At 36.3% G+C, this 25269-nt stretch overlaps 1 protein-coding gene across 13 annotated transcripts in view; it reads right to left on the bottom strand.

Moving 5' to 3' along the window:
* Nucleotides 1–1464: 1464 nt before the first annotated feature.
* Nucleotides 1465–25269, bottom strand: part of MYCBP2 (MYC binding protein 2) — a 178670-nt gene continuing 154865 nt past the window's right edge. For 11 of the 13 annotated variants that reach the window (XM_039714656.1, XM_039714660.1, XM_039714665.1 and 8 more), the window contains 23 exons: nucleotides 24903–25102; nucleotides 24473–24622; nucleotides 23116–23276; nucleotides 22357–22513; nucleotides 21527–21751; nucleotides 20818–20883; nucleotides 19307–19546; nucleotides 19083–19181; nucleotides 18395–18475; nucleotides 17542–17808; nucleotides 15908–16191; nucleotides 15678–15774; nucleotides 13740–13859; nucleotides 12052–12153; nucleotides 10272–10400; nucleotides 7659–7791; nucleotides 7328–7431; nucleotides 5970–6158; nucleotides 5351–5458; nucleotides 4079–4288; nucleotides 3395–3502; nucleotides 3025–3190; nucleotides 1465–2265 (listed from right to left, as the gene is read on the bottom strand). In XM_039714656.1, the coding sequence (XP_039570590.1) occupies nucleotides 2150–2265; nucleotides 3025–3190; nucleotides 3395–3502; nucleotides 4079–4288; nucleotides 5351–5458; nucleotides 5970–6158; nucleotides 7328–7431; nucleotides 7659–7791; nucleotides 10272–10400; nucleotides 12052–12153; nucleotides 13740–13859; nucleotides 15678–15774; nucleotides 15908–16191; nucleotides 17542–17808; nucleotides 18395–18475; nucleotides 19083–19181; nucleotides 19307–19546; nucleotides 20818–20883; nucleotides 21527–21751; nucleotides 22357–22513; nucleotides 23116–23276; nucleotides 24473–24622; nucleotides 24903–25102 (3512 nt within the window). In that variant the 3' untranslated portion in view covers nucleotides 1465–2149. The remainder of the gene's footprint in view (nucleotides 2266–3024; nucleotides 3191–3394; nucleotides 3503–4078; nucleotides 4289–5350; nucleotides 5459–5969; nucleotides 6159–7327; nucleotides 7432–7658; nucleotides 7792–10271; nucleotides 10401–12051; nucleotides 12154–13739; nucleotides 13860–15677; nucleotides 15775–15907; nucleotides 16192–17541; nucleotides 17809–18394; nucleotides 18476–19082; nucleotides 19182–19306; nucleotides 19547–20817; nucleotides 20884–21526; nucleotides 21752–22356; nucleotides 22514–23115; nucleotides 23277–24472; nucleotides 24623–24902; nucleotides 25103–25269) is intronic. The other 2 variants (XM_039714668.1, XM_039714657.1) reach the window with 1 other exon arrangement.

Below are 25269 nucleotides of genomic sequence, written 5' to 3' on the forward strand. Positions count from 1 at the left end.
TACAGCAATCTTATTGTGGACTGATCTGATTAGCAGCCTGTGCTGGCATCTGCTATAATCACCGGCAGAGATCGGTGTGGGGGATGCGGTGACGTGAATGTCTGAGACACTGTGGGAGCAGCGTGTCCAAGGTTCAACCATTACGTGAGGAGCTGAGTTCTGTGCAAGAGCCTGATGTTCACACGTGCCTGTGCTGCCTCCCTGGAGTGGTGATAGGGGATGGTCAGCTATGTCCACACCATAATCTCAATTTCCTAAATTAACACTCATATTAATCTGAAATTGAAGAGGAAGCTGAAAAAATATAGATGGTGCTACACTCTAATTTTCTAAAAATGACAATGGGTCAGATACCCAATACAGGGACAATCACTTCCCTGGCCCTGCTGGCCACACTATTTTTGACACAGGCCAGAGGCCATTGGCTCTCCTGGCCACCTCTGCACCCTGCTGGCTCATGTTCAGGCGCTGTTGACCAGCACCCCCAGGTCCTTTGCTGCTGGGCAGCTTTCCAGCCCTTCTCCCAGCCTGTGGCACGGCATGGGGTTGCTGTGACCCAAGAGCAGGATCCAAGCACTTGGCCTTGTTGAACTTCACACAACTGGCCTCGGCCCACTGATCCAGCCTGTCCTGATCCCTCGGCAGAGCTACAGTGAATAAGATCAACTGTACCTCACAGGCGTGTGAACTAGCAGAACTATTTCAAAGTGCAGGTATACATGCTGCTCTAGGTGAACCTGTTTTAGCAGGGGGGTTGGACAAGATGATATCCAGAAGTCTCTTCCAATGCCAACCTTTCTGTGATTCTCTGATTCCAGATGTCTGAAGTTAGGCAAGATAGATCCCATGGTTCCAATCTTATCAAGATTGTCTGGTGTGGATGCCATCTACCAATATCTTAAATGTAAAAGGCAGTAACGCACTTTTCATCAGGTTCAAGACAGAAATGCTAGAAAGGGAGTTGAACACATCTAAGAAAAACAATCCAAAGAGAAAACCTTAACAAATAGAAGTTTTTACTTGAAGTTATATACTGCATTCATTATGCACGTGCAGAGGACTTAGGACTCTTATAAATTAACATTTTGAAATTCAAAAAGCTGTTTGTCCTAAAAGTGGGAGTCTTAAACTGTCCTAAAATATTAGCCTTCAGTAAAACAAAACTGATCATGAAAATAATTTAAAATGTAGTCTTCTTTTGTGTTTTATAACACTGTTGGCAATTGAAATGGAAATACAATTCTTCAGAAGCATGCTAGAACATTTATCCAACTTTTCTGTTGAGAAAGGGAGTAGTGCTTTTCACGTCTTAAGTACTTCCATAACCACCAGGTTACCCAAAAACTTTCCTACTTTTCAAGAGTCTGCTGAAATAACTATAGGAGACCTCTCTTCTTCCCCTTCCCTCCCCACTCCCCCACTCTGTTTTAAGAGTGTTTCTGAAAATGGAGGCTTACACATTTGTTAGACTTTCACTGTATAAAAATGTACAGTGGCTTTATTGACATGTACATTCCATTATGTTTACAGCTGCAAGATATGAGGCACACTCAGTATTGCACTTCATTAAAATTTCAGGCTCAAACATAACCCAGAAGTTTAAATGAAACTGCTGTTGTAATTTAATATTTCTTATACAGGACAAACATTGATACCTTTATATACAGGGTGATACTTGTTACATTTATGCCTTCCTAACACATTTTTTTATAACAGTCTAGGAAATAAACCAGAATATTCCTCTTTCCCATCCCCACTTGTGATGCGTTACAATTGTACAAGATTACAAAAAGTCAGTATACAATAATCAATATTTTTTCTTTCGCCTGAAAGCCAGCATCATTCATAGTCCACAGACACACAGATCCTTTAATAACAATTGTTTATTTGTAAATGTCCAATGTTTCCTAGCCGATGACTGTAATGGCCACATGCAAACACCTCACAAATTTTGATGTCTCGGTTCAAAAAATGTCAATATCTCACAGCAAGAATTATGTACATGGTATTTGGCATCCTTCTTGCACTGTAAATTGTTCCTTTTACCTGGGTTATGGAATGGTCCCATCCTCATCCCAGATGGACTTTGTTTTCAGGACACTTGAGGGATGAGGGCACCTGTTCTGCTCTGGTTAAAAAAAATGCTATTCTAAAAAGTGTGTGCATTTCTGCAAACCCCACAACCCAGAGCAAATTCTTCACCAGTGGGTGGATGGACAACATGAAGTGGACATTCTGTTCCTTCAAGTTGTTTACCTTTGGGACCTACAGTGAATGTAAGGATAAGAGAAAAAAAGAAAAGACTAGATTAATGCTTGCAGACAATGTAAACAAACATATACTACATTTCCTCAAAAAAAACCCCAAAATAAGTGAAGATAATTCGTCTTGTTCAAATGTTGAATTGGTATTTGAAGAGCAAAAAAATAGATCAAACTACCATGTAAGTGAAACCAAATTTAAATTAAAAAAGGCAAGATGCTTACAGACAGTCACTTAAGGAAGTTTTATCGCATTAATATTGTGGAAGAAATTTGCACAAGCTAAGAAAAAAATTGAATAATGCGCAAGAGTTACATTCTGCAGTAAACAATAATTCTAAGGTTATAGCAGGAGTTCTAATTTATTTGTTTACTTATTTTATGTAAATATCTTAATGAAAAAATCGCACTTTTAACCCCCAATCATTTACTACTATAAAATCAATATACAGCACATGAACTTAGTAATTAAGGCATTGGGGTAACAGTTTGCAGATAATGGCTACCTAACTACACATACATCACTTAATAATGGGTTAATGTTATCAATATACCATTTTACACATCATTCTACATCTGGAATCTGACCTGATACAGGGAAATTGAAATGTCTTTCTCTATCAAAGTCCCTAATGTTTACATGATCAGTGCAATGACATTGCCAGAAAACCAAGAAAATACTACCAAGAAGAGCTAATATCAATTAGAACTTCTAATTTATTTCAGAATTCAGTGTGGTAAATTTGCTTTATCAAAGTCCTACCTGCAGGACAATGTGGGAGCTCTTCTTTAGGGATGCTTGTCATTCTTTGGAAATCATCATGGCAAGCATTGCAAAAATGCGTTGTCCCAAAACAGAAAAAAACAGCAACAGAACAGCAGTAGCGGCATTTGTACTCTAAGAAATCCGTACCGTGTTTGGGACACATCTGAACAAAGGAAAGCAAACAGCAGTCAGTGAAGTAGCCATGTTTAACAATCCCAACAACTCACTTCTACCTTCTGTAGAAACATTAATGGTAGACAATATTGTACGACACATGTAATTACAAATGACTGTGAATTATTGTACAGCTTGGGTACTCAAGAGTTTCAGAATGAAATAAAAACATGAATAGAAAATATTTACTCACCTGAGCCCTTGAAACATCAGAGCAGGCACCACAAATAAGTTCTCTTGGATCATAATCATCTCCTTGTCCAGCCTCAGCATCACAACGAGCTTCACCACCAAAATATGCCTTAATTGCATATAGAAATTATTGGATGTTAAACCAGACACAATTGTTCTTTTAACAATTCTTTTCAGTTTAAGCAATTCCATTTGTAAGGGGAATATGATAAATGACTACCATTCCAGTGGCCTCCACTCTTCTGAGCTCTCGTCTCTGTAGGTATGTGGTTTTGAGGCACTCACAATGTCCCTCAGTCTCGGGATGAACAAGACCAAAAACTGCAATATACCCTGCTCTATGCCAGGGACTGTAAGGCTTTTGGAACAGCATTTGGATGCTCTATAAACCCTCTGTCAGCATTAAGTAGCAGCTTCAGGTGAATAGGTACTGTACCTTCTTGTAAGTGGCCATTGACTCAAGGTGCTTTTGGTTTCTGAGCTGCTCTGTTATACATGCTTGAGCTTTACTAGCTAAGATACTATTTACATCTCATTAGCCCAACACTTGATTTTTTAAAATTATGATTCTATAAACAACATCTTTTCCTGCCTTTCTGCTGCATACACAATGTATTAAACATACGTTCTGTTTTAAGAAATTACTTGTGAAATGGTAACATCCATTTAATAAATACCACCATACCTTTTTGCACTTGTAGCAAACATAATAAGCATATCTGTTCATAGCATAGCCAGCTGGGTCATTATAAAATCTAACACCTGGCGTTGTGATGGCTTCACTCTTGTGCAGCCCTTCATACTCCAATCTCATTAGTGCTTTTCTCCTTACATCTTCATAGAGTTCTTTGATTGGATCAAGCAAATCCTTTAATACTGTGTGATTGATTTTGTTCTGAAATAAAAAAAAAGCTGATTAAAGTATCGTGTATATTTATCCCAAGAGCTATGATTATTTGTGTTACAGTCAGGCACAAATAGCATGATAGATGTCATAAAAATGTACAGGACCGGGCAATGGACATTTCAAAAAACGGCTGATACAGAATGTACTCTATTTGCTGTAAAAATGGTATACATGACTGCTTTCACTATGGCCTGTTGTGATATGGGAACATCAACCCTTCCAACAGAAGAACAGACTAACAGCCAAGGAGGTGGTGAAGAGAATATGAAATATTCACCACAGCACAGGAATATTTCTGTAATTTTGGTCCTTTTTGTCTTCCTGCTCAGCAAGTAAGCATAATGACTGACAGTCCTCTATGGCAGTTCTTTATCAATTAGTGACCACAAGCTACTGCCATTAATTACCACAACACAACATGACAGAAGAACCACAGCATGCAGAATAGCTGACGATTCCCAAATTTCAACTTCCAAGGGTGGGGTAAGGTGCTCTTCTTTCCAGTGGCTATTAGGTGCTTTTGCTTACAGCAATTTAAATTTTATGGAGTTCAAGAGGAATTGTTAGTAACTTAGCTGAACTAAGTACATGTATTCTTTGGCTCTGCCCTCACACTGAAAAGCAAAGCAGCTTTAAAAGTGGTTAGTAAAATGAAGAATTCCTGCTTCAAAATAGTGTGCTTTAAGATTACTTCTTCCCCTCCTCACTATCACCAAATACTGGGAATTTGCAAGCTGATGTTGGTAAGAATGAAACAGTATTAAGACAATGTCTGGACTATGCTTTCTTTTTAAGAGGACACCTCAGGGAACAGGAGGAGAAAGTAATAAGTTGCATCAATTCTAGTCTTTCTATAGCAACATGTGGAATTAAGAAAACAAGTCACATATAACTCATTTACACTGTACCAAGCAATACAGTATTAACAAAAAAACCCCAAAAAACCCCCAAAAAAACCCAAAAAAAAAGAAAAAAAGAAAAAAAGAAAAAGAATTAAAAGAAAAGTATCAGGTACATTTTTTGACTTTGACAGGCAAACAGCTCATTTACCTTGCAAATTGGGCAGGACATAAACCCGAAAGTTATCCTTGGGCCAAGCCATCTGTTTTCTAGTACTCGCTGACAGCATTGCAAATGGAAAACATGGCTGCAGTCCAGCTTTAGAAAAGAGTAAATGTAAGTGAATATTGAAGTTACATTAACCACTAAAGTAGAAGCAGTTATTAGCAAAATATTAAGTGGCAACATGGCAACATATCAATTCCAATATTAATTGATTTGAAATCCTAGAAGATCCCTTTTTTCTTCTTAACAACAAGAAAGAACATAAAATGGGCATTAAAATCATAACCACACCAAGATCATCTACGGATATATGAAATAAATGTGAATTATTTCAACTAATTACTTCAGTTGTTTTACTCCTTTATAAAACACCATGTATTTTAATAAAGTAGACATAGCAAACTGAATTCATCCAATCTTTCTTGAAACAGAATGCCAGACAAAAAGAAAACTTTTTGAGTAGCTTAACTATTGTTAAGGTGTCTGCTTTCAAATTTTGAACAGCATAATTTGAAAGACTTTATATTTTCACTTCCTTCATGCTACACATTACAATCATAACAGTAATCTCTTAAAAGGGGAAACAATCAAACAAACAAAAAACCTGGATAGCTGGTGCTGCTGAAAGTGCTTCAGTAAAGCAGATCATGCACATGTCATCAGCATCTTGTTTCAGAGTTGTAGCGTTTTTATCGCAGCCATGCAGGCACGGCAAACAGTGCTCTTCGTTCTTAACGCCTCCGCAGGGGTGACCGCAGGGGTGTGTCTTGCTGCAGGCAATCTTAGCATACTCCTAAACAAATGTAAATGTAAAGTAGAGAGTTAATCATCCCTTCACTGAGTGTTCTGACAGTGCCGCTTTTTGAAGGACTGCTGGTCTGTGCAATAAACTGAGACGGAAGAATCATGGTTTGTATTGTCTGCTGCTGCCTCAGGTACTTGGGACAAGCTGAATGTCCTGTACTTGAAATAACAATGTTTCCTTTGTTTACCTGCACTGCTCCTGAATGCAAACGGCTTAATGAAACCATAACTTAAAACTTTCAATAGAAAGAGAACTGTTCTTGGATCCTCTTTTTCTTTCTGTGCTTTTTATATATTGAGTGCTTCCTGCATAAATATCGCTGACCCTGTATTAACAGCCTTTAAGGTACCTGCAGATTTTGGAGAAGTTTTAAGTAACTCACGCTTAAGAATACATTATAATCTAATCATTAATCAGCATAAAGCGATTTTACATGGAAATGGATTTTTAACCACCTCTAATTCCCATCCCTACTCTCACAGAAACTTAGAGAAGTTACCCAGAAGCTAGCAACAAATTGAACTGAATTTAGTAACTGTAGTGAACTGTTACTTAACTGTTCATTGATGAACTGTATAAGTTCCTCATAGGCTGACAGAGAAAAAAAAGATGACCAATTTGCTTCACTTAGAAATAAGTAAGGCAAAGTAAGAAACTGGTTATGATTTGGTCCTCTGCCAATTGCACTCAGTGTAGGGCACAGAAACACTCACAATACGTGGATACAGATGACAAACATGGCCAAGTCTTAAATGTTCTACCTCACATAATACATAGGCTCTTGAGCAAACTCTTTTTATCAAGCTTTCCAGTACATTTGACTTTATACTGACAGTGTGTATTTTACTTTATAATTGCAAGGCTGTCATGAAAACTTGAGGTAGATAAGAGACTTGTGAAGACTCGAGATAGATTTTGAAGGTAATAATGAAACTACCCAGTATGGAAGTTGATCATTAGTTCACAGTCTGTAATTAAAATAAACATTTACAAACTCAGAAGTATATGAATGGTGATATCAATATTAGAACCTTTTCATATGACAGATCTGATTTAAAATGGACCACAGGGATAAACAGGGTTTGTTCAAAATAAGAAGCCCATATGATCTCTTCTATTTACATAATTAATGATGCTTGATACTTGCTAATACACACCTGGCAGTCTGTATCAGAACAAACACTTCCCACGGCTGATAATTCTGTTCCACTCCTACATCCACAGAACCGACATGCTTCAGAACTGCTGGTGGTCGGTTTGCCTATGGCACAAGAGACAACAAGGCCAAAAATGTTCTCATGAAACGCAAGGTACTGATACTCTATCAGACATCAAAGCAGCATTCACAGAAAACAACCAGAAAGCCAACAATTCTTATGCAGCTAAACTATTTTACTTTTATTAATAAATATTTAAAAGCATTGCCCTAAAGCAGGTGAAAATCACAATAACCAGGATAAAGAGCAATTAGTAACAGTTGTGTTTTACCTGTCTGTTCTCTAAACTCCACCATAGCCTTCATAGTTTTAGAATCTGCTAAAGCCATCAGCCAGAAAAGTTTGGTCCTACCACAGCCCTCGTGGAGATCAACTTTGATAGCTTCTTCTTCTTCTTTGAACACCTGTCAAGTTAAATAGCATGTTTAATTAGAGCATGGACCTGTTTCTGTTATTTTTGTTGCTTCCTCTTTGGATTTACACCAGGCATTTTATAGATTCTGTGAGACTGTCTACTGAAAGCTGTTTTTCTTATATATGTTCCATAACTTGTACATATTGCAGATATTCAGGATAAAGGTTTCATGTTTTTAGAAGTAAAAATGATTAAAATTAACTCTTGATCTAACATGGTGGAGAAACAATAGTGCAGCAATGCTAAGAATAGAGCTGTACATTTTTTTCTGATTTAATAAATACAGACCTTGGACTTCATAATTCCTACCCAACATATCCAGTAGGCCACAGAATATTAAAAGCACAAGATAACACCAGAAATATCTTCACATAACCATGCTAGTGGCTTATCAAAGCAACACTGAGAATTAGGGTCTTAATAACAAGTACTATAGTAATAATTGTAGAAGTGCGTAATAGTAATATTTTTGACTTTCATATAAATACACAGTGGATACTTTTGGCTACAATGGGGAAAATAAAAAGTTTTTGCAAAATAAAAAAACTGCAAGAGATCCTTAGGGAATTTCATGCAGTCTCTTCTTTTGCTCCTTTCCCAAGCTTTGAAGGCAGTTCTGTTTGCATTTGTTTCACCTGTAATGCAAGGAAAGTTAGAATTTTCCCAGGTATGGATGTATACAGCTCACTTTAATTTTTACTAGAATCAGAAAAAAAACCACCCTAACTGCTTCACAAAGTATTCACATAAGCACATCTGAGTAACTTACAGGCTGTCCTTTCTAGAGGGGAGAGAAAATACATTGAAGAGGTATGTATGACTGAAGTTGGACAAAGAACAGGAAGCAAACAAAGAAAACAGAACAGAGGGAACATGACAGAATTGAAATTGAATTTGAGAGGCTTAATATGTGAGATGTAAAGGTAAAAGTGGTGAATAACGAGCAAAAATTTAAACATGCTTTTAGAAGTAAATAGGAAAATCTGGTAAGTAGCTATTTTGGACAGATAAAAGGAACAATGTGAGGTTTTCTATGAGATACAAACTTACTTTTTATCAACTGTAATCTGAACAGGCTATATAGGAAAAATGAGAAAAATGAATGAGACTAGACTGTGCTGTGCCATGACAGAAGAGTAGACATAAAATGATCTTAGGTTGACGAAACAGGAAAATTTAAAAAAGGGGATTCCAAAGACTCTGGCTAAGAAATAGAAGATAACAGACACACTGGCAGTGCCAGGCTGAGACTACACTGCAAATGCTGTGGCACCAGAGGAGTGTTTCACTGGGGAGTGAAACTCAGTACCAAAGGTCTGATGTTTACATCACAAGTGCTCTAGACCAGCTTATCCCTTGCACTGAATGACCATTAGCAGTGTCTCTGCATCTGTCTTTTGATTTGCTTTTAGTTTCACCCAAAAGTAAACAAAACAATCCAGTTCATGCACTCCAAGGCTGCTCAATAACAGAAAACATTGTAGTTTAAGGAGACATGATCATCTCCTTTAAAAGTCCATTCCTGAACATAACTAAAAAGTTAATATAGATGCATTGTAGGAGAGGGAGAAAAGGACTGAGTTCCACTGAAGTATTTGATTATATTTGTCATTTATTAATGACATTTATTATTTTAATCCTTGTACAAATATAAGAAGTCAGAGGGAAAAAGGAAAATAAAGGATCACAACAAACAATAAATAAGCAGAAGGCATCTTCAACATTAATTTCAATGACAAAAAGAAAAAATCCAAACAAAATATAGTTTCAAAATTTAGAGATGAAAAGGACAAAAGAATACCACAGAAGAAAAATAATTAGCAGAGTACACAGCAAGTTATAAAAACTCATCTCTAGTCAAAGTTTCAATCCTAAAAACAAACCCAAAAGAAGTCAATTTTCAAGCTTATGGATAGGGCAACATATTTATCTGTGAAAACACAGTTAAAGCTAGAGGAATACTGAAAAATAAGAGAAAACTCTTAGGGGAACCAGTAGGAATATTTGCTGTCAAATCATCTTCCTGGATATTAAAAAGGAATGCACATTCATTAGAAATAAAGGGGTTGACAAGCACTGACTCCTATGACAGAAGTAGTAAAGAAGATAAAATTTAAGAGGAATAAAGATCCAACATATCCTTAAGGAAGTCTATGCAGCTTCTAAATTCTCCTAAAAAGCGTTCTAAGCAAGAGAGAAAAACAAGAGAGCAAAAGCTGATGTAGCAGAAGAACTAGAATTAGGAAATGCTGCAAAATTTTCTAATCCTTGCAAAAGATAAAGGACACGAGAATATATCCAAAAACAACTGAGGAGAGTTAACTGGAATCACATCTATCCCATCTCAAAAATAAAATAAAACATCCTTTTCAGATTCAGTATTTGCTACTACCTTTTGGTTATATTTTATTTATATAAATATGCACACCATGATGCAGTGCACACAACAGGGGGCCGTGTATACTCTACCTGTCTCTGGTGAGTTTTTGTTCGCCGATGGAGATGAAGGAATCGGTCACAGTCTGTGCACAAATTCCCACAGACATTACATAAAATGATTGCAGCAGTTTCACCATCATCATGGTTATCACACATTGGCTGAGAGGACAAAAAAAAAAGAAAAAAAGAAATAATTCCTCTTTATTAAGTCCTTCACTTCCTTTCAGCATCTCCCCTCAGTTACACACCTCACATCTCCCCTCCAATTATAACAGTGGATAAAGAGCTTGTATGGACTATTAATGCTATCTGTAAAATAATCAGTACTTAAACAATTATTCCTTGACACAAATCCCCTCAATTTCTGACATCAGTTTTTGTGATACTCTTCATCCTGTATTTTGTGTGATGCACCAAAAATGTGTTTTTCAACAGCACAGTTGAGGCATCACTTTCAACTAGTCTGAGAAGAGGTTTATGTGGTAACAAGGGGTTATGGGCATGTTAACAGAAAAGTTCAGAGATATGAGTATTCAGGTTAGTCAACAGGCATGATATTTACCCTTCGTTACTTTGAAATGGTATGTTTACTCTTTTCAAACACCTAAACAAAGCTGTAGGTCATCCATACCTCAGAAACAGGATGGTTGAAGTAACAAAAATCCATCATAAAATTAAGCTGCTCTACTGATATAATTTTTAAAAAAATTCAGCAGGGTTTTGTTTTGCAATTCAAAATATCCCCATAAACAGACTTCAACAACTGATTATGAGTGCACATCTCTGAGAACAAGTTTCCATTGTAATACATGGTCCATTGTAACACATGGTTTCCATGATACTCTCAGGCAACTGAGAACAGAGTTCCCTCAAAGCAGTTCAGGAAGGGAGACACACAGCTCACCTCAACATTTGATTATCCTGATGTGGAACAGGACTGGGGAATTTCAGGCTGGGTTCAGCAGCTTGAATACCTGCTAACAATGTCTTGGCTGCTCCTCTGACATCTGCAAGACCTTTGACTTAATCACCTCTGAAACCTCTGCTTCTATCTCAGCAGTTTTATTCCTGCTGCTGCTGCAGCTCTATGCCTCCTGTATTCTGTTTCTACCTACACTGAACTGCTTTGGATCTTCTTTGCTCTAACCATGCTTGGCTGGTATTGCACACCCTTCCCTTGCTTCCCACAGGGATCCACCTAACCAAGATTTACAGAGACCAGCTCAATTAATGTGCTCTTTCTAAAATGGTATTAAATTTTGTCATACGGAAAAGTACAGGCATTTTGTCAACTGAAAAGTATGGAGACAGTCATATTCCATATGAAATTTATAAATTCTCTGACTCAATGGTAGTTTTGCTAAATTCAGTTAGAAGTAGTTTCTTCCTGGAGTAATCATTCTCTAGTGAGATGGGGAAGAGGAAGCTAAATTACAGAGAAGTAGTTATTGAGTAACACAAAAGAATCGATTTTATTTCGTGACAGGGATTAAGTCAGAAAGAAAAAGCTCTGATAGAGGGTGCTGTACAAACTGGGTCAATCTACTAAAAAACTCATGCCACAGGTGTTAGGAAGGCCTTGTTTTGTCCTGAATACTGACAGGATTGCAACATTACTGTTTTAAGTTGGAATTCTGTTTTCTGAGCAATACTTACCTAGAACACAAATACTTCAAACATATATACAATCCACACTGGGACTGAAGAAAAGGAAGAATGGTAAAATTGGCCTTTCTCTATAATTATTCTAAATTCTTTGATGAGGGAATATATAAAAATAAACACAAAACTGTATGATTTTCAGTCTCACCATCTGTTTCTGTTGCCCATCCTTTCCCATCCATCTTCCTGAGGACAGTCTATCAACATGATCCTGATCAAGTACACAGAGGGATGCCAAGGCCAGCCACAGCTATTGAAAGGCAAAGTAGAATTAAATGTCTTAGGCATATTAAAATCAAACCAAATACTGAAGAGAGAAACTTTGTCAGATAAGAATGTCACCGTTACCTGCAAACTCTATTATTGTTAGCTGAAGCCTGCTCATACAGAAGCTTATCTTCCCAAGTAAGTCAGGAACACAATAAAATTTATTTAACTTTTGGGAACTACCTTGTTTTTTTCAGGTATGTCACTTTATGATTATAAATACAGTAGTTAGCACACAAGAAAGAAGAAAGTGAAGAAAGATCAACCAAAGCACATTATGAAGAAAGATGACAAATACAGACTTGTACATTGACCCAAACATTGCAGGCTTTGGGGAAGAAGAAATTCAAGGACAGACTAATAAAAATAAAATCAACCCCAAAAACAACCACTCAAAAACTTGAGCACAGTGAGACTGATTTTCCTGATCCCTCCTCACTGCATAGAGCAACTGGCTTTACCTAGAAAAGGTTCTGAGCTAATTAGTCAAAGGAAGCTTTTCTGTCTTCTTTTCCACTGACTACAGAGAAATCCTGAACAGATGAGCTACATGAGGATAATTTGTCACTGCAAAAAAAACTGAAAGGCACTTGACTGCTGCTTTTTGGAGCAATCTTTAATCAAATATTTGATTTGAATAAAATAGTTTTTGTTGAGAAACTTTACTGGACTCTCCCCCAAAACCCCAGATCCCCACGACAGAACTACACTCAGTCACAGGAGCAGCTGGGCTGACATTCAGGGCTCCTCTAAGACCTGATTAAACTAATATGACAACAGCAGAAGCCAGTGGTGATCCAAGACTGTGACCTCCAGAAAGCAGAGACTATATGAACAACAAAAATGATGAAAAGAAGAACTGGTACAGCCTTTTGAGATGGAAAACAACATGAGTGTCAAATGCTTGAAACCACTGCAAACAAACACTTTTTTTACTTTTACATGTAATTATTCAACTTGAGAAGCTAAAATCTGTGCTCCCTATGACAGCAGGAATGTCATAATTTACAAATATGCTGTTCTTGGTATTTCAAGCAATCTGTTAAGGTTAAAGTAGTGCTTAGTTTCTATAGAAGATTCACAGACAAGGTAAAGACCAAGAAAAGAAAGCCACCAGGTTACACCATGTCAGGAATAAAGGGCTCAGCAAATATTTTTTGTGACAAACACAACTGAAGCTTAGCTTAGTTGTCCTAGAGAACATCTGTTAGAGTGTTTTCATAATAGCCTTGAGATGTGGCAGCTGATTACCTAGAAGTCAAACCACTTATAATAATTGCTTGGAGAGCTGAAAGAAGACAGCTGATACATATTGTGCAATTTTCCACACAGATGATCTCACATTTAGTGTAAGACAAATGTGACAAACTTCAAGCAAAATTATTTAAAGAGTAAACTTCCAAATATATACATTTCATACTTATTCTTCATTATTTCTGAGATTCCCTAAATACACATTTAATTTTAATTCAGTTTTGGCTTGTGTATTTCTGACCTATAGAAGGTTCTTGAATGGGCTCCTACTGCACATTTACAATGAACTAATGCTAAGTTTGGTGAAGTTCTTACTCTGGTAGTTCCAATGCACCTCACAGGTGATCTGTACTCTTCTTCCATTTTGGTCAGAGCTATGATGGTTTCAGCAATAGCATTCTTCGTCACGCGTGACCAAGCTTCTGACAGATGACCCTGTTAAAGAGGAAACTCAATTTATTATTATTAATATTAAAAGCAACTAAAACTGTAATTAGAACAGCTACAAAACATTAGGTTAGTATCTCAAGTTAGAACAGGAGAAGAGGAAATCGGGCATGACTGATAAATTAGGTGTTTTCACAGAATTATTTATGTTGGAAGGAGTTTTCAAGATCATATAATTCCAGCCCCTTGCCATGGGTAGGGACACCTTCCACTAGACCAGCTTCCTCAAAGCCCCATCCAACGTGGTCTTGATTCTCAAATCAGACAGATCTGGTAAAAATTAGCCCTCAAATACTGAGGTGACTGATTGAGGTTGTCTCTGACCAACTGCTGGAATAATTAACTTGGAATAGGTAGAGGGCATATAATATGAAGAATGGAAAGTCCTTTTTCTAAAGTGTCCCCCACCCCTTCTGGAGAAATAAAGATGCAGAGCTGGAGCACGGATAAATGACTGTGACCAGCACACAGATCACAGTGGGTTCCTATAAAAATTAGCTTCAAATGCCTAGCTCAGCCTCCTGAACAGACTCCACAGTTCCTGTATTAGAAAGAAATAAAGAGGAGTACACAGCAAACATCAGAACCACAGCACACTTTCTAATCTTTAGCATTCTGAGCCTATGCCACTGACTCATACCCTCAAGTTTCTGATTCAAAGGCTGCTGCATCCTTCAATTCTTATTGTAATCTCTAAAGTCCTAAACTTTATGCTGTAGGTGACACATAGTTGAGATTCACTGGACTCTAAAAAGGAAGCTATAGTGACTAACTCGGATACAGGTACCTACACATTGCAAATGGTAGGAAAATGTTATGTGAAAGGAATCACATTTGTAACTCTTATGAAGAGGATAGTTACACTGATGCCACCTTGCTGATAATTAGCAGCTCTAAAAAGCTTCCAAAAAGTTTTCCAACACAGACAGAATTTAATTGTAACTCTTATCAGTTATGAGATTCTAAAATCTTGCAATCAAATCAGAGAACTCCCATCCAGCTTCAGCAACTTTGAGAAGGAACCTCCTTAATCCAAGCACAGTGAATGGCTTAGAAAATAGGATTTCCGTTCTGAAGATACTGAAAAACCTTCCAAAGGGTATTCACAGAGGAAAATCTGGGTCATTTAGAGCATCTCACTGAAATAGGTGCAGAATTAAGGGAAACAAAAACAACCTCCTAACTAAATTCCTTTCCCAGAAACAGATACAGAGCCTTTTTTTCTTTTCCCAGCTATTTCTGGGAAATAGCTGATTCACTTTTCTTCAATTTTTCTTCCAAAAAATTGTCTGAAGCAGAACTACGGAAAATTTAAGCTCAGATAAACAAAGTAATAAGTAACTATAAGTGTAGATTTCAGCGACTGAAAGAAGTCAATCTCAACCAGAAAATCCGTACAGTAGGTCTACATACAGTTACATGAAAACAATGCTGTTATTTTACCTCACAGGTAAGTTTTACTTTTCAACTGAAGTTCTGAGTGTTCAAGATTTAAAAATTAAACTTTAAAGTTAATAATGTTAGAAAATGACCCATAATTATTGTTTACCTCTTAAATTTCTAGTAAAAGCAACTTTTTAAAAAGCTTATTTCAAAACTGGATTTCTGTTTAGCAGAATCAGAACTCAGTTGCTACTGCTTTTAACCCTAGACTCTATCCAGAAAACTGTATGGGTTTTTTTTTCTTGAGACCAATTTACATTTAACAGCTCAATCTGATACTAACTGTAACAAAAGTAATAAAAATGTACTTTTTATTATTGGAAATATTTGAATATCATCCACATTTAAAGGATAGAAACTCACTGCTGCCATGTCTTTAATGAGCTTAATGATGATCTCTGAAATCTGTGTAGGTGTTGACCCCTTCATCCACCAATGACTTTCACCTCGCCGAATATAGCTGCAAAGGATAAATGGTAATAGATGAAATAAACTCAAATATTTAATATTTGTCAAAATCCAGCACAAAGAAATAGTGTACATACTCAGCATACAGTAGGTTGTAGTAGTTTGTTACATATTTTTAAACTAACCTGGAATTGAAGATCATTGGAAGTGTGACTGTAGTGACTCCTTTGCCCGCAGTAGTGCCAGCTGTCCCTGTGATAGTAGTTCCTTTGGCTTTTAGCTGTACAGTGAGAGCTTTGGCAATGCATCCCAAAAACATGTCCAAGATACCTAGTTTGTTCCAATCTCCTTTTTCTGTTGAGTGAATTATATCACTTATATCTGCTGGTGGAAGAGACTTCACCCCTATAATACTTGCCAGGCGACTGGGGGTTACCTCGGGCAAAACACGCCTCAGTAATGATGTTACCTGGAGAAAAAAAAACCAGAATACCACAGTTCTTACCAAGACAGCTGGAGTTTTCAAGAAAAATCACATTAAGTCCTTCTTCATAATTTATTTCAATTAGAAGGACTCAGTCTAATTGCTGTACTTAATTACTCCTGTAAGAAATTCTGCAGTATTTCTATATAATGATGAAGTGTTTATTAATGTAAGCAGCAAGACAAGGCCAAAGAGTCTAACACTGATCTCACCCAAACAACACTTAGTCTCCATTTAATAACAAAATAACGTTTCGTACTGGACTTAGAGCAAGAGTGATACAGATGTTTGTAGAACTTTGATTTGCTTGCATGGTACCCACTTCATATGTATTACTGAGATGTCAGAAACAGTGGTAGACTACCGTGGTAGTCCAACTTATTTGCTGGACTTCTGGAAACAAGGTACTTGCCTGAGGTACTAAGAATTATAATACTCATTTCCAATGCCTTTGTTTTTCCTTTTGATAGTCTAACTGGAATTTTTTTGCTGTGTCAATAGCTCTGGACCCAACAAGAGTTGTCTTGAAATGATATAACCTTACCAATTGGTGAAGCTAGGGTTGAAATTGCATATATTATGCAAAGTTTGGTCCACATCAGCATGAAAGCTGATGAAAGGTTAAGGACTTAACATTTCATATGTAATTTTGCAAGCCCTCAATGTTCTCTTGAAAAGCTATTGCCTATCTGCAATGTATCACAACTACTAAGTATCTGCCTGCAAGCAAGTTGAGCTCAAAACTGGTAAAAGGAAGAATAAAGAGTATGAAACATAAAAACTGCTGCAACAGAAACTTGAAATCCACCTGAAGAAGGCACAGCACCTAGCAACAAAACAGTGCATTAACTGTACTAATGCAAATATTTTATATGTTTATATATTATTAACATATTAATTATTTATGTATTATATGCACATAACTATATATACCCTCAGATAACGCTCAAATTCAGAAAGAAATGGATATTAAAACTCACCTTGAGGATACCAAGAGTAGAAAGGAGCTGTCTAGTTCCACACTACTACACTTAGAGCCTGAGTGTAAAGACACAGAGGCTAAGGACTCATGCCAGGTCCATAACAGACTCTGGCAATTAAAAACTTCTCATCTTACCTACACAGGCTACATGAGCATTATATACACATAACAGGAAATACTGAAAAACCACTGTGCTGGTTCATCTGACAGACATTTCTACCACGCTCTAAAAAACAAACACCCTAAAACCTGGCACTTCAATTCCCAAAAGAAATTCCGTATTTTTTCCAATCACATGATTTTAGTATTCCCAAGACGCTTTTCCAGCAACACCAAGTGCGGTCAGCACTGACCTGCCTCTGCACCCTGGGAGAAGCCGTGTGTAGCAGGGAGAAGAGGTCCTGGAGCAGAGTGAGCTGCTGGGCCAGGTACTGGCGGCCCACGTTGGAGCCGCTGAGCGCCAGCACCATGGAGAGCAGCTCGAAGCAGTAGGCGTCCGAGGAGGCGTCCTCGTCGCTGGGCTGCGAGTTGGCGTTCTCCTTGCTGGAGATGGCGTGCTCCCACTCCTCGCGCACGCGCGTCGCCTCCATCCGGATGGCCTGCACGATGTGGGCACACACCTGCCAGACGCACAGCAGCTCTTAAAAACTTTCAGCAAGTGCAAAATGTTTAGGTACCTTCACAAGTATGGCTACAATAGGAAACCAGTGGAATTTGGCCTGCACTTAAAATTACTTTTTAGCATAAATTCAAATGAAGAATAAAATGCTGAATTTGCTCATCTATGTTCTGGAAAATTTGACTGAAATTATTTTAAATTTTATTTCAGATTATTGAAATTTACTTTTTACATAGAATTTAGGCCAAAAAAACCACTCCACATAAAACCCCTAAGAAATACATTTACTCAACACACACAAATAAAAAGCACTCATTAAAAATAGTCTCTTGTTCAGTTTACTAATCCGAAAACTTAAAAAAAGTTTTGGAAACAATAGCATGATAAAAAGCATTTTTAGGGGACTATAATATTTGCTAAGATGAGTGACAAAAGTAGATTCTGCTTAATTTACTAAACTAAAAAATTTCAAAATTAATTAACAGCTCTATTATTGTGAAAATCTTCATAGCAATATTCACCGCAATTGAGCTTATTTATTACAAGATACCAATATTTAATCCTCAAATAATTTCAAAAGAACAAACCTGTTTCTGCAAATTCGTCAGTTTGCTCCGGCTGAATATGATCCCTACCATGTGCTCCTTCAGGTCTGCATCTGATGTTGCCTTCATAAAAAGCATGTTTAATATTAGATCAAAAGTTTCAAGAACACTTCCTAATTACTGTAGCAATTACCATGGAATGTGTCAATAAACTGTGTTTTATAAGTTAGTAGCTTTTTTTACAGAAAGATATATAACCAAGATCAATTTAGCTAAGCTTAATATATACCTCTTCAATGTAGTAACTTTCCCTTTGTAAGAGGAATTGAAGCATCAAATGAAATAATAGGCAAAGCAAGTGATGCACAGTTTCTTCATACTTTTTTCTACATATTAACAATGTCTCTTGAAGTAAAAGATAATGGCCAGAACCTTCAGGCTGACCATTACTACAGCTGTTAAGTACTCCTCTAATTGTAGGCATCATTTGCATCACCATTACTATGGTGTTTCCATTAAATGCATATGCCTCAGTTATAATTTACTTTAAAATAAGACACTATGGTTTAGTATTAAAAATACACTATGATATTTTAAAAATAAGCAATTACAACCTTTTACTTCTGTTCTGATCTAAAAATTATGCAGCACAAGAAATGGAACAAATACTGAATATCATCCTGGATCATTTTTGTCAGCAAAGTATTATGGATAGAATACAAATAAATACATTGTGTACTTTTTCTTCTCCTTCTGGGGATGACAACAGTGCTTTTTCTTCTTGTTCTGGGGTTGGCTCAGCATCTCCGGAGATAAGTTTCCCAAATACCTGGAAGAAAGACAATGATAATTAGTGTCTCTCAAAGACAAACTAGTGCAGATGTGACATTTTCCATTAAAACATAAACCGCTTCACAGTAACTTTCACTGAGTAACACATCATTAAAATCCCACCTGGGATGTTATAAGTCGGAATACTCGCAGTGTCTCAGATTCACAGTTTCTTTGTTGAGCAACACTTGCAGAAATCTGGCCTGCTATCTTAATGCTTTCACCATCCTTCCATCCAAGAATTTTCACTTGTCGAACTCTTAATGTGTTCTCTGGACCCTTCAATTCAATTTTGATGATGTGATTATCACCTCCAGGAAGCTCACTTGTTACCCAGCCAATATGTCTGGAATCCAAGTCTACCTATTAAAGAGGAATATAAAGTTGGAAACTGACATTACATCAAACAACAAGTCACCTATCATTATATATATCACTGTAAGAAATCCTGTGCTTGTAATGAAAATCTCAACCTGAGCAGTAAGACTTATGTTTAATGATAAACAACCTCCTGAGTTCAGATTAAAAAGTGACATATAGCCATTTCAGTTTTATCTGTAGAGCTGATTAGAAATAGTGGCCTACCTATCTCTTTTATCCTCAAAGCAATAGTTCATATATTAAAAAAAAAACCAAAAAACCAACAACAACTCTTAAAACTAATACTTGGTCAATACTTTTATAAAAAAAGAAAAAAGAAAGCAGCCTCTACTATTTAACTGAAAATATAATACACAATTATAATTTCACACATTACTTCATCTCTATTCACACAAACCCCTGCTGAAGAAATTGTTACTCTGTGGAAGTCAGTCTTTGCTACCCTTACACCAAGACATGCAGGACTTAACTGTAAAAAAGGGGAGATGAACTGTATCAAATTAAGTGTATTTTAAAATAAGTACTGCTTAAAAAAAACCAACATAAATAATGCTATATGAAATAATATATTTCATATGAAACTGCAGCGTCACTACTGGAAACTAAGCACTGATAGGGTGCAGTGCCTCACATCATTACTCAGAGAAACCCAAGCCCTGAGCCAAGTGAGCCCTCTCTCCATGGGCTCATTTATAATCAAGCTAATATTTGTTCTTTCCATTTCTACATTAATTCTCAGTGTCTGCATTTAACTGTGCTGCAGCAGACAAGGCTAACTTTTTTTTTAATACCATGAGACAGGATACAGTATGTGGGTGTGCTGGAAGGTAAAAAGCTGTTGGATAAGTGTCAGAGCAAAGAGGAAGCAAAGCCGAATCAGTCCCTTGCCTGTGTTCTGGGAGTTTTTTGGGAAACCTTCTCCAGCTGAAAGGATAAGTCACCATATAGTAATTAAAACTAAATTAATCTAAGGAACATTTTAGATAACCCTGTTCTGTTTCAGTAGAAGACTAAAAGCTTGATCAATAGCCATTTGAACATACAAATCAATAGCCAACAGATAACTGAATTCTGTCATTAATAATGACAGAATTCAATTATGCATTCAGTATTTTCCAAGGTTTATTAATAATGTCTGATACTTGCAAAGTAATTTATCACCATAAGAAATGGAAACTATTTACTCAGAAAAATCTCTGGTATGTGCACAAAAATGACAGCAATTATTGTACATCAACTGTTAAAATGTTTACCTGCTTTATTCTGCAGAGATCTTCTACTGCCTTGCCAGTTAGGAAGGTCATGGAGGTCACTTTGTTCTGCAACAAACAAGCAAAATAAGAAACACTTCAACTGAGACAGTTCTGACTACTACTTCTGTATTAAGAGAGTACATACATAAAAGAGAAAAATTGCTTCATTACAAAAAAACCCCCATGATCAAAAGTCAAGACAAAGAATTCCAAAACACAGCTCTCTAACACAGTCTGCTCTTTGTAATAAAAGCTGTAGTTGAAATACAGATATACATGTAAAATTACTGTACAGATCAATAAAAAAGAACCAGAAAATCTGTCTAGTTCTAGAAAGTCTCTCTAGAAAGTAGAAAGTCTAGAAAATTTGGATTTCATGACAGGTCCTTATTTCAATGCTTCTGAAGAAACCATGAGCATGGAAAGTAACATACAAGAATTAAATTATTGGAAATGTGTCTGAAATAGAACATGCCACTAAGAATTCAGTTTCCCAGTTTCAGTTTTATGTAACTGCAAATTCAGACAGATTGGTCTGATCATAACAGTTCCTGCTTTCTAAATCACAGGACTTGGAAACTTCACTTTGAAATCTGAAGTTCAGCATTAGCATTACCAACTCACAAAGAAAACAGCACTTCTTCATTGATAAACACATACAGCTTGGATTATGCACCTTCAATGACAGACAGTTTTATTTTCCTCTTACCCCAAGATCTCTGGAATTGTCTACATGAACACAAACATAACGTGCATTGATTCCTTTTACACAGTTGATTGTGATGTTTTTAGTTTTGTTTTTGTCCTCATCTCCTGACTCCCAGAATGTTTCTGTAGATCCATCTGTTAAACTACCAATCATAGCAGGTCGGCTTGATGTCTTAATGTCAACAATGCTGGTTAGGTCTTTCAGACAAACTACTATACACAGTTCCTGTGAAAACAAATGGGAATTTTTAAAATACTTGACAGTAAGCCCAAATACATGGGCACGGTTTACAATTTTTAAAATCACACAGACATTTCTGATTTGATGAAATGTGCTCTCCAACAAATTTGTCCTTGATTCAAATTATTTAGTCCTTTAAGCCAAAGGAAACATTAATAGCTAGGAGCTGAATATATCAGCAAATGCCTAAATATATTACTAAATGGAAGAAAACACTTAAAAATATTAAACAGAAGTATTAATTCATGCTCCTCAGAATAACAGAAGGAAAAAGATGTAAGCAAAGAAGAACTGGAAGTACACAATATTAAAAAAGCTAACCAACTCCATGACATTCCCCAAAAACTTTACTTGCAAACAAGCACTCCTCCAAAATTTAGGCTGGAGTAATATACAGGCTAAGGGTCAATATTTGAACCTCTAAAGTTAAATATGAGAGCCTAAATAGCAGGAACAAGACCCTAAACTGAGATTTGTTCGAGAAAATATGACACTGCAATAAAGAGACTTTTAATTTAAAGAGAATCATCATCGGAAGTACAGACTGTTCACAAATACCTCTGCTTCTGAGCCAGAGCTGTAATACTTGCCTGATTCATGACTTCAAAACCAGACTGAACGCTGATACTAAAACTCTCTTCACTATCTCCATCATCAGATTTGGACAAAATATTGTTGATATGATGAAAAACATTGCTCTGGTGCAGGAACTGGTGATCAGATTGTTTGAATTTAAGACTCCAGCACCTGAAAACACATTTAGTTGACTTTGAAATTTGAATGTTGGCAAAAGACATAACTTATCCATGAAACTATTAATCGCATTTTTGCTTCTCAAAGTATTTTCTAGAAACATTTGACTTCAAATTTTGCAGGATCTCAAGTGTTTCTAGGGCACCTTTTTCAGGAAAGCAGCAATAAACTTTTCTTAGAATTTTAGTAGTAAATGCAACCATTATTATTAATTTTTTGTCTTTTGAGACAAATACACAGAAAAAATCTCTAAGTTTAAAGATACTATCCAGGTGACAGATTTCTGAGCAAAGAGCAGTACAAAGCCTTGCACATACACACAGATCCTTCCATATTATTCTATTAGATGTTTTCTTTTCATAGTGGGCACAGCATAGAATTTAAAAGTCTCCACAATTATTATTTATATGTATAAACACTTGAATGTCTTCTATGCATCTCCTTCCTAGTGGTGAGAATAGATGTGCTTCTTCTTGCACAAAGCTTTTAAGCATCCTATTTACATTGGATAAAACCTTTTACATTGCAAAATCTTTTAACCTGTAATTCTACAACATTTCCAGCCTTTTCAGGAATTTTTCTTGATTTGTGCTTACCTTAAGGCCATTTGCTGTAATGCACTACCACTGGGAAGAGACATCATAAGATCAGAGATTGTCTGAAGAAGGCGATGGAAAGTGTGGGGTAAGGGGTGAGCAGCTTCCCCAGCAATCACTATATCTGACAGAGGGTGTTCACACACTCGTGTGTCTTTTTCCTACAGAGCAAAGCAATTTGGGTGTTATTAACAGACTTTCTGAGACAAAAGTTAAGTAAACAAAAACATTTCTGCTATTTGCTGTAAGAGTAACTGCAACAATCTTACAATGAATGTGAACTTGACACAGTTCCTGTCAGAGAATTTTTGGAGTAAGTTACACACAAGCCTCAAACAGGGGATTTGGGAAGTGTGTTGTATACTGCACATATTTCTCATGACTTAAAGATGTGAAACATTATACAACAATAATTTGAAAACAAAGAAACAAATCAGAAATAAATAACTTATTCCAGTAGTTGAAACCAACTTTATCTGAGCAGCAAAATCCACCCATAGCAAACTTGATAACTAAGCTGATGTTATCAATTGCTGCATTTCATTGGAGCTCTGAAAATAACAATTCTTAGTTGTGTCAGTATCAGAAAGGCAGTGTACCAGGTTACACTGCTAAAAAGACTAATTTCAGAACAACTAATTTCAAAACTTGATTAGATTTGAAGTGATAAAGATTAACCTGACTTACTGACAACACTAGCATGATTTTTTTTAGCTATTCATTGTGGATATGATAACATTTTAAATCAGAGCTAAGTCTAGAATAGGTTGTATCTCAATATCTTTGTTGTAGATTGTATGTAGATATCTTTTGTAAGTATGAGATGTTAGACTGCACCGTTTTGCAGGCTACATTTTCAGAGCTATAGATTTTTCTTAAATCACTGAATTAAGTATACCTACTGCATATATAATTACTTATTTAATCATTTATATACATACACATACACAGCAGTATGTAAATTAACAATGCATTTTTATAATTAACTTTTTTTAGAACACTGAAAGACATATTAAACCAAACCAAGATTCTCTAAAAAATATTTTCGCTTCTCTCTCGTCACAGGGAAAGGAGTAATAAAAAGCAAATGGTTATATTTTTTAAAATGGATTAGCAATGTGCTTGTGCTTTTTTTGCTTTCCTATTTCCCAAGAATACTAAAAAATAATGCTTTAGAAGACCTCATGATTCATCAGCACATAGGAATTGATGATTCAGAAGAAAAATTAATCTATGTCTACAAAATTATTTAAACTACAATTTAAAGTTTTGTTTCACAGAGGGAGGATTAAGGAGTTTTGTTCTTCTCATGGAAGTATTTGTAATTTGCCTACAAAATCCGCAGAATCTCACTTACTTGCTCTGCATTTTCTTTATTTGATTTATTTTCTTCATCCTCTTCTTCTTCAGGCTCTACAGGTGCAGGAGTCAGGGAAGCCACAAAATGCCATAAAATATCATGGAGAGAAGTTGTTTGAATGACATTACAAAGAAGCCAGTTGAAGGCCTAAAACAAATTACATACAAGGAGTTACCAACTGGTTAAGCAAACCTGAAATAAAACCATTTCCTACACCATTCATTGAAGGAGGTGCACTGATGATTTGGACAGACAAATAAAAATGCAAAGGTCTTCAAGTAAGACATTATTGCTCTGTAGCTATAACAGTATATTTAAATGACAACTATAGTACAGCAAACATAGCATAATGTTAAAAAAAATTTTCCAAGGCAGAATTTACGACCACATTATTTTAATCACACGAGAGCCATCAGTACATGAATACCTCCATGGCAAAGACTCTGCAAGCAGATTTCCGTAAGGCTTGTTTCATCGCTATTTCAAGTCCTTCCAGATCATGATGCTGGATTACAAATGCCAATACTGGCCACTGGAAATTTCTCTCTCCTTTGGAAAGAGAGCTGTGGGCGGAGATTAACCGAGAAAGTTCAGGAGATGGATGTCTCAGGAGAGAGGACCCCACTTCTATTCAAAAGCATAAAAATATGCATACATTAGATTCCTTGTGCATTTCAAGTTTATAGCCAAAGTAAAAATTAAAAGCAATAAAGCACTTTTAGAATGATTTTTTTTTTTCTGAGAGAAAACCCCACTAAAAAAGCAATATGGAAAAATGATGCTTCAACTGAGAG

The sequence above is a fragment of the Passer montanus genome, unplaced genomic scaffold (genome assembly GCF_014805655.1).
Source record: "Passer montanus isolate IOZ18808 unplaced genomic scaffold, ASM1480565v1 scaffold30, whole genome shotgun sequence".
In the NCBI taxonomy this organism is placed as follows: Eukaryota; Metazoa; Chordata; class Aves; order Passeriformes; family Passeridae; genus Passer; species Passer montanus.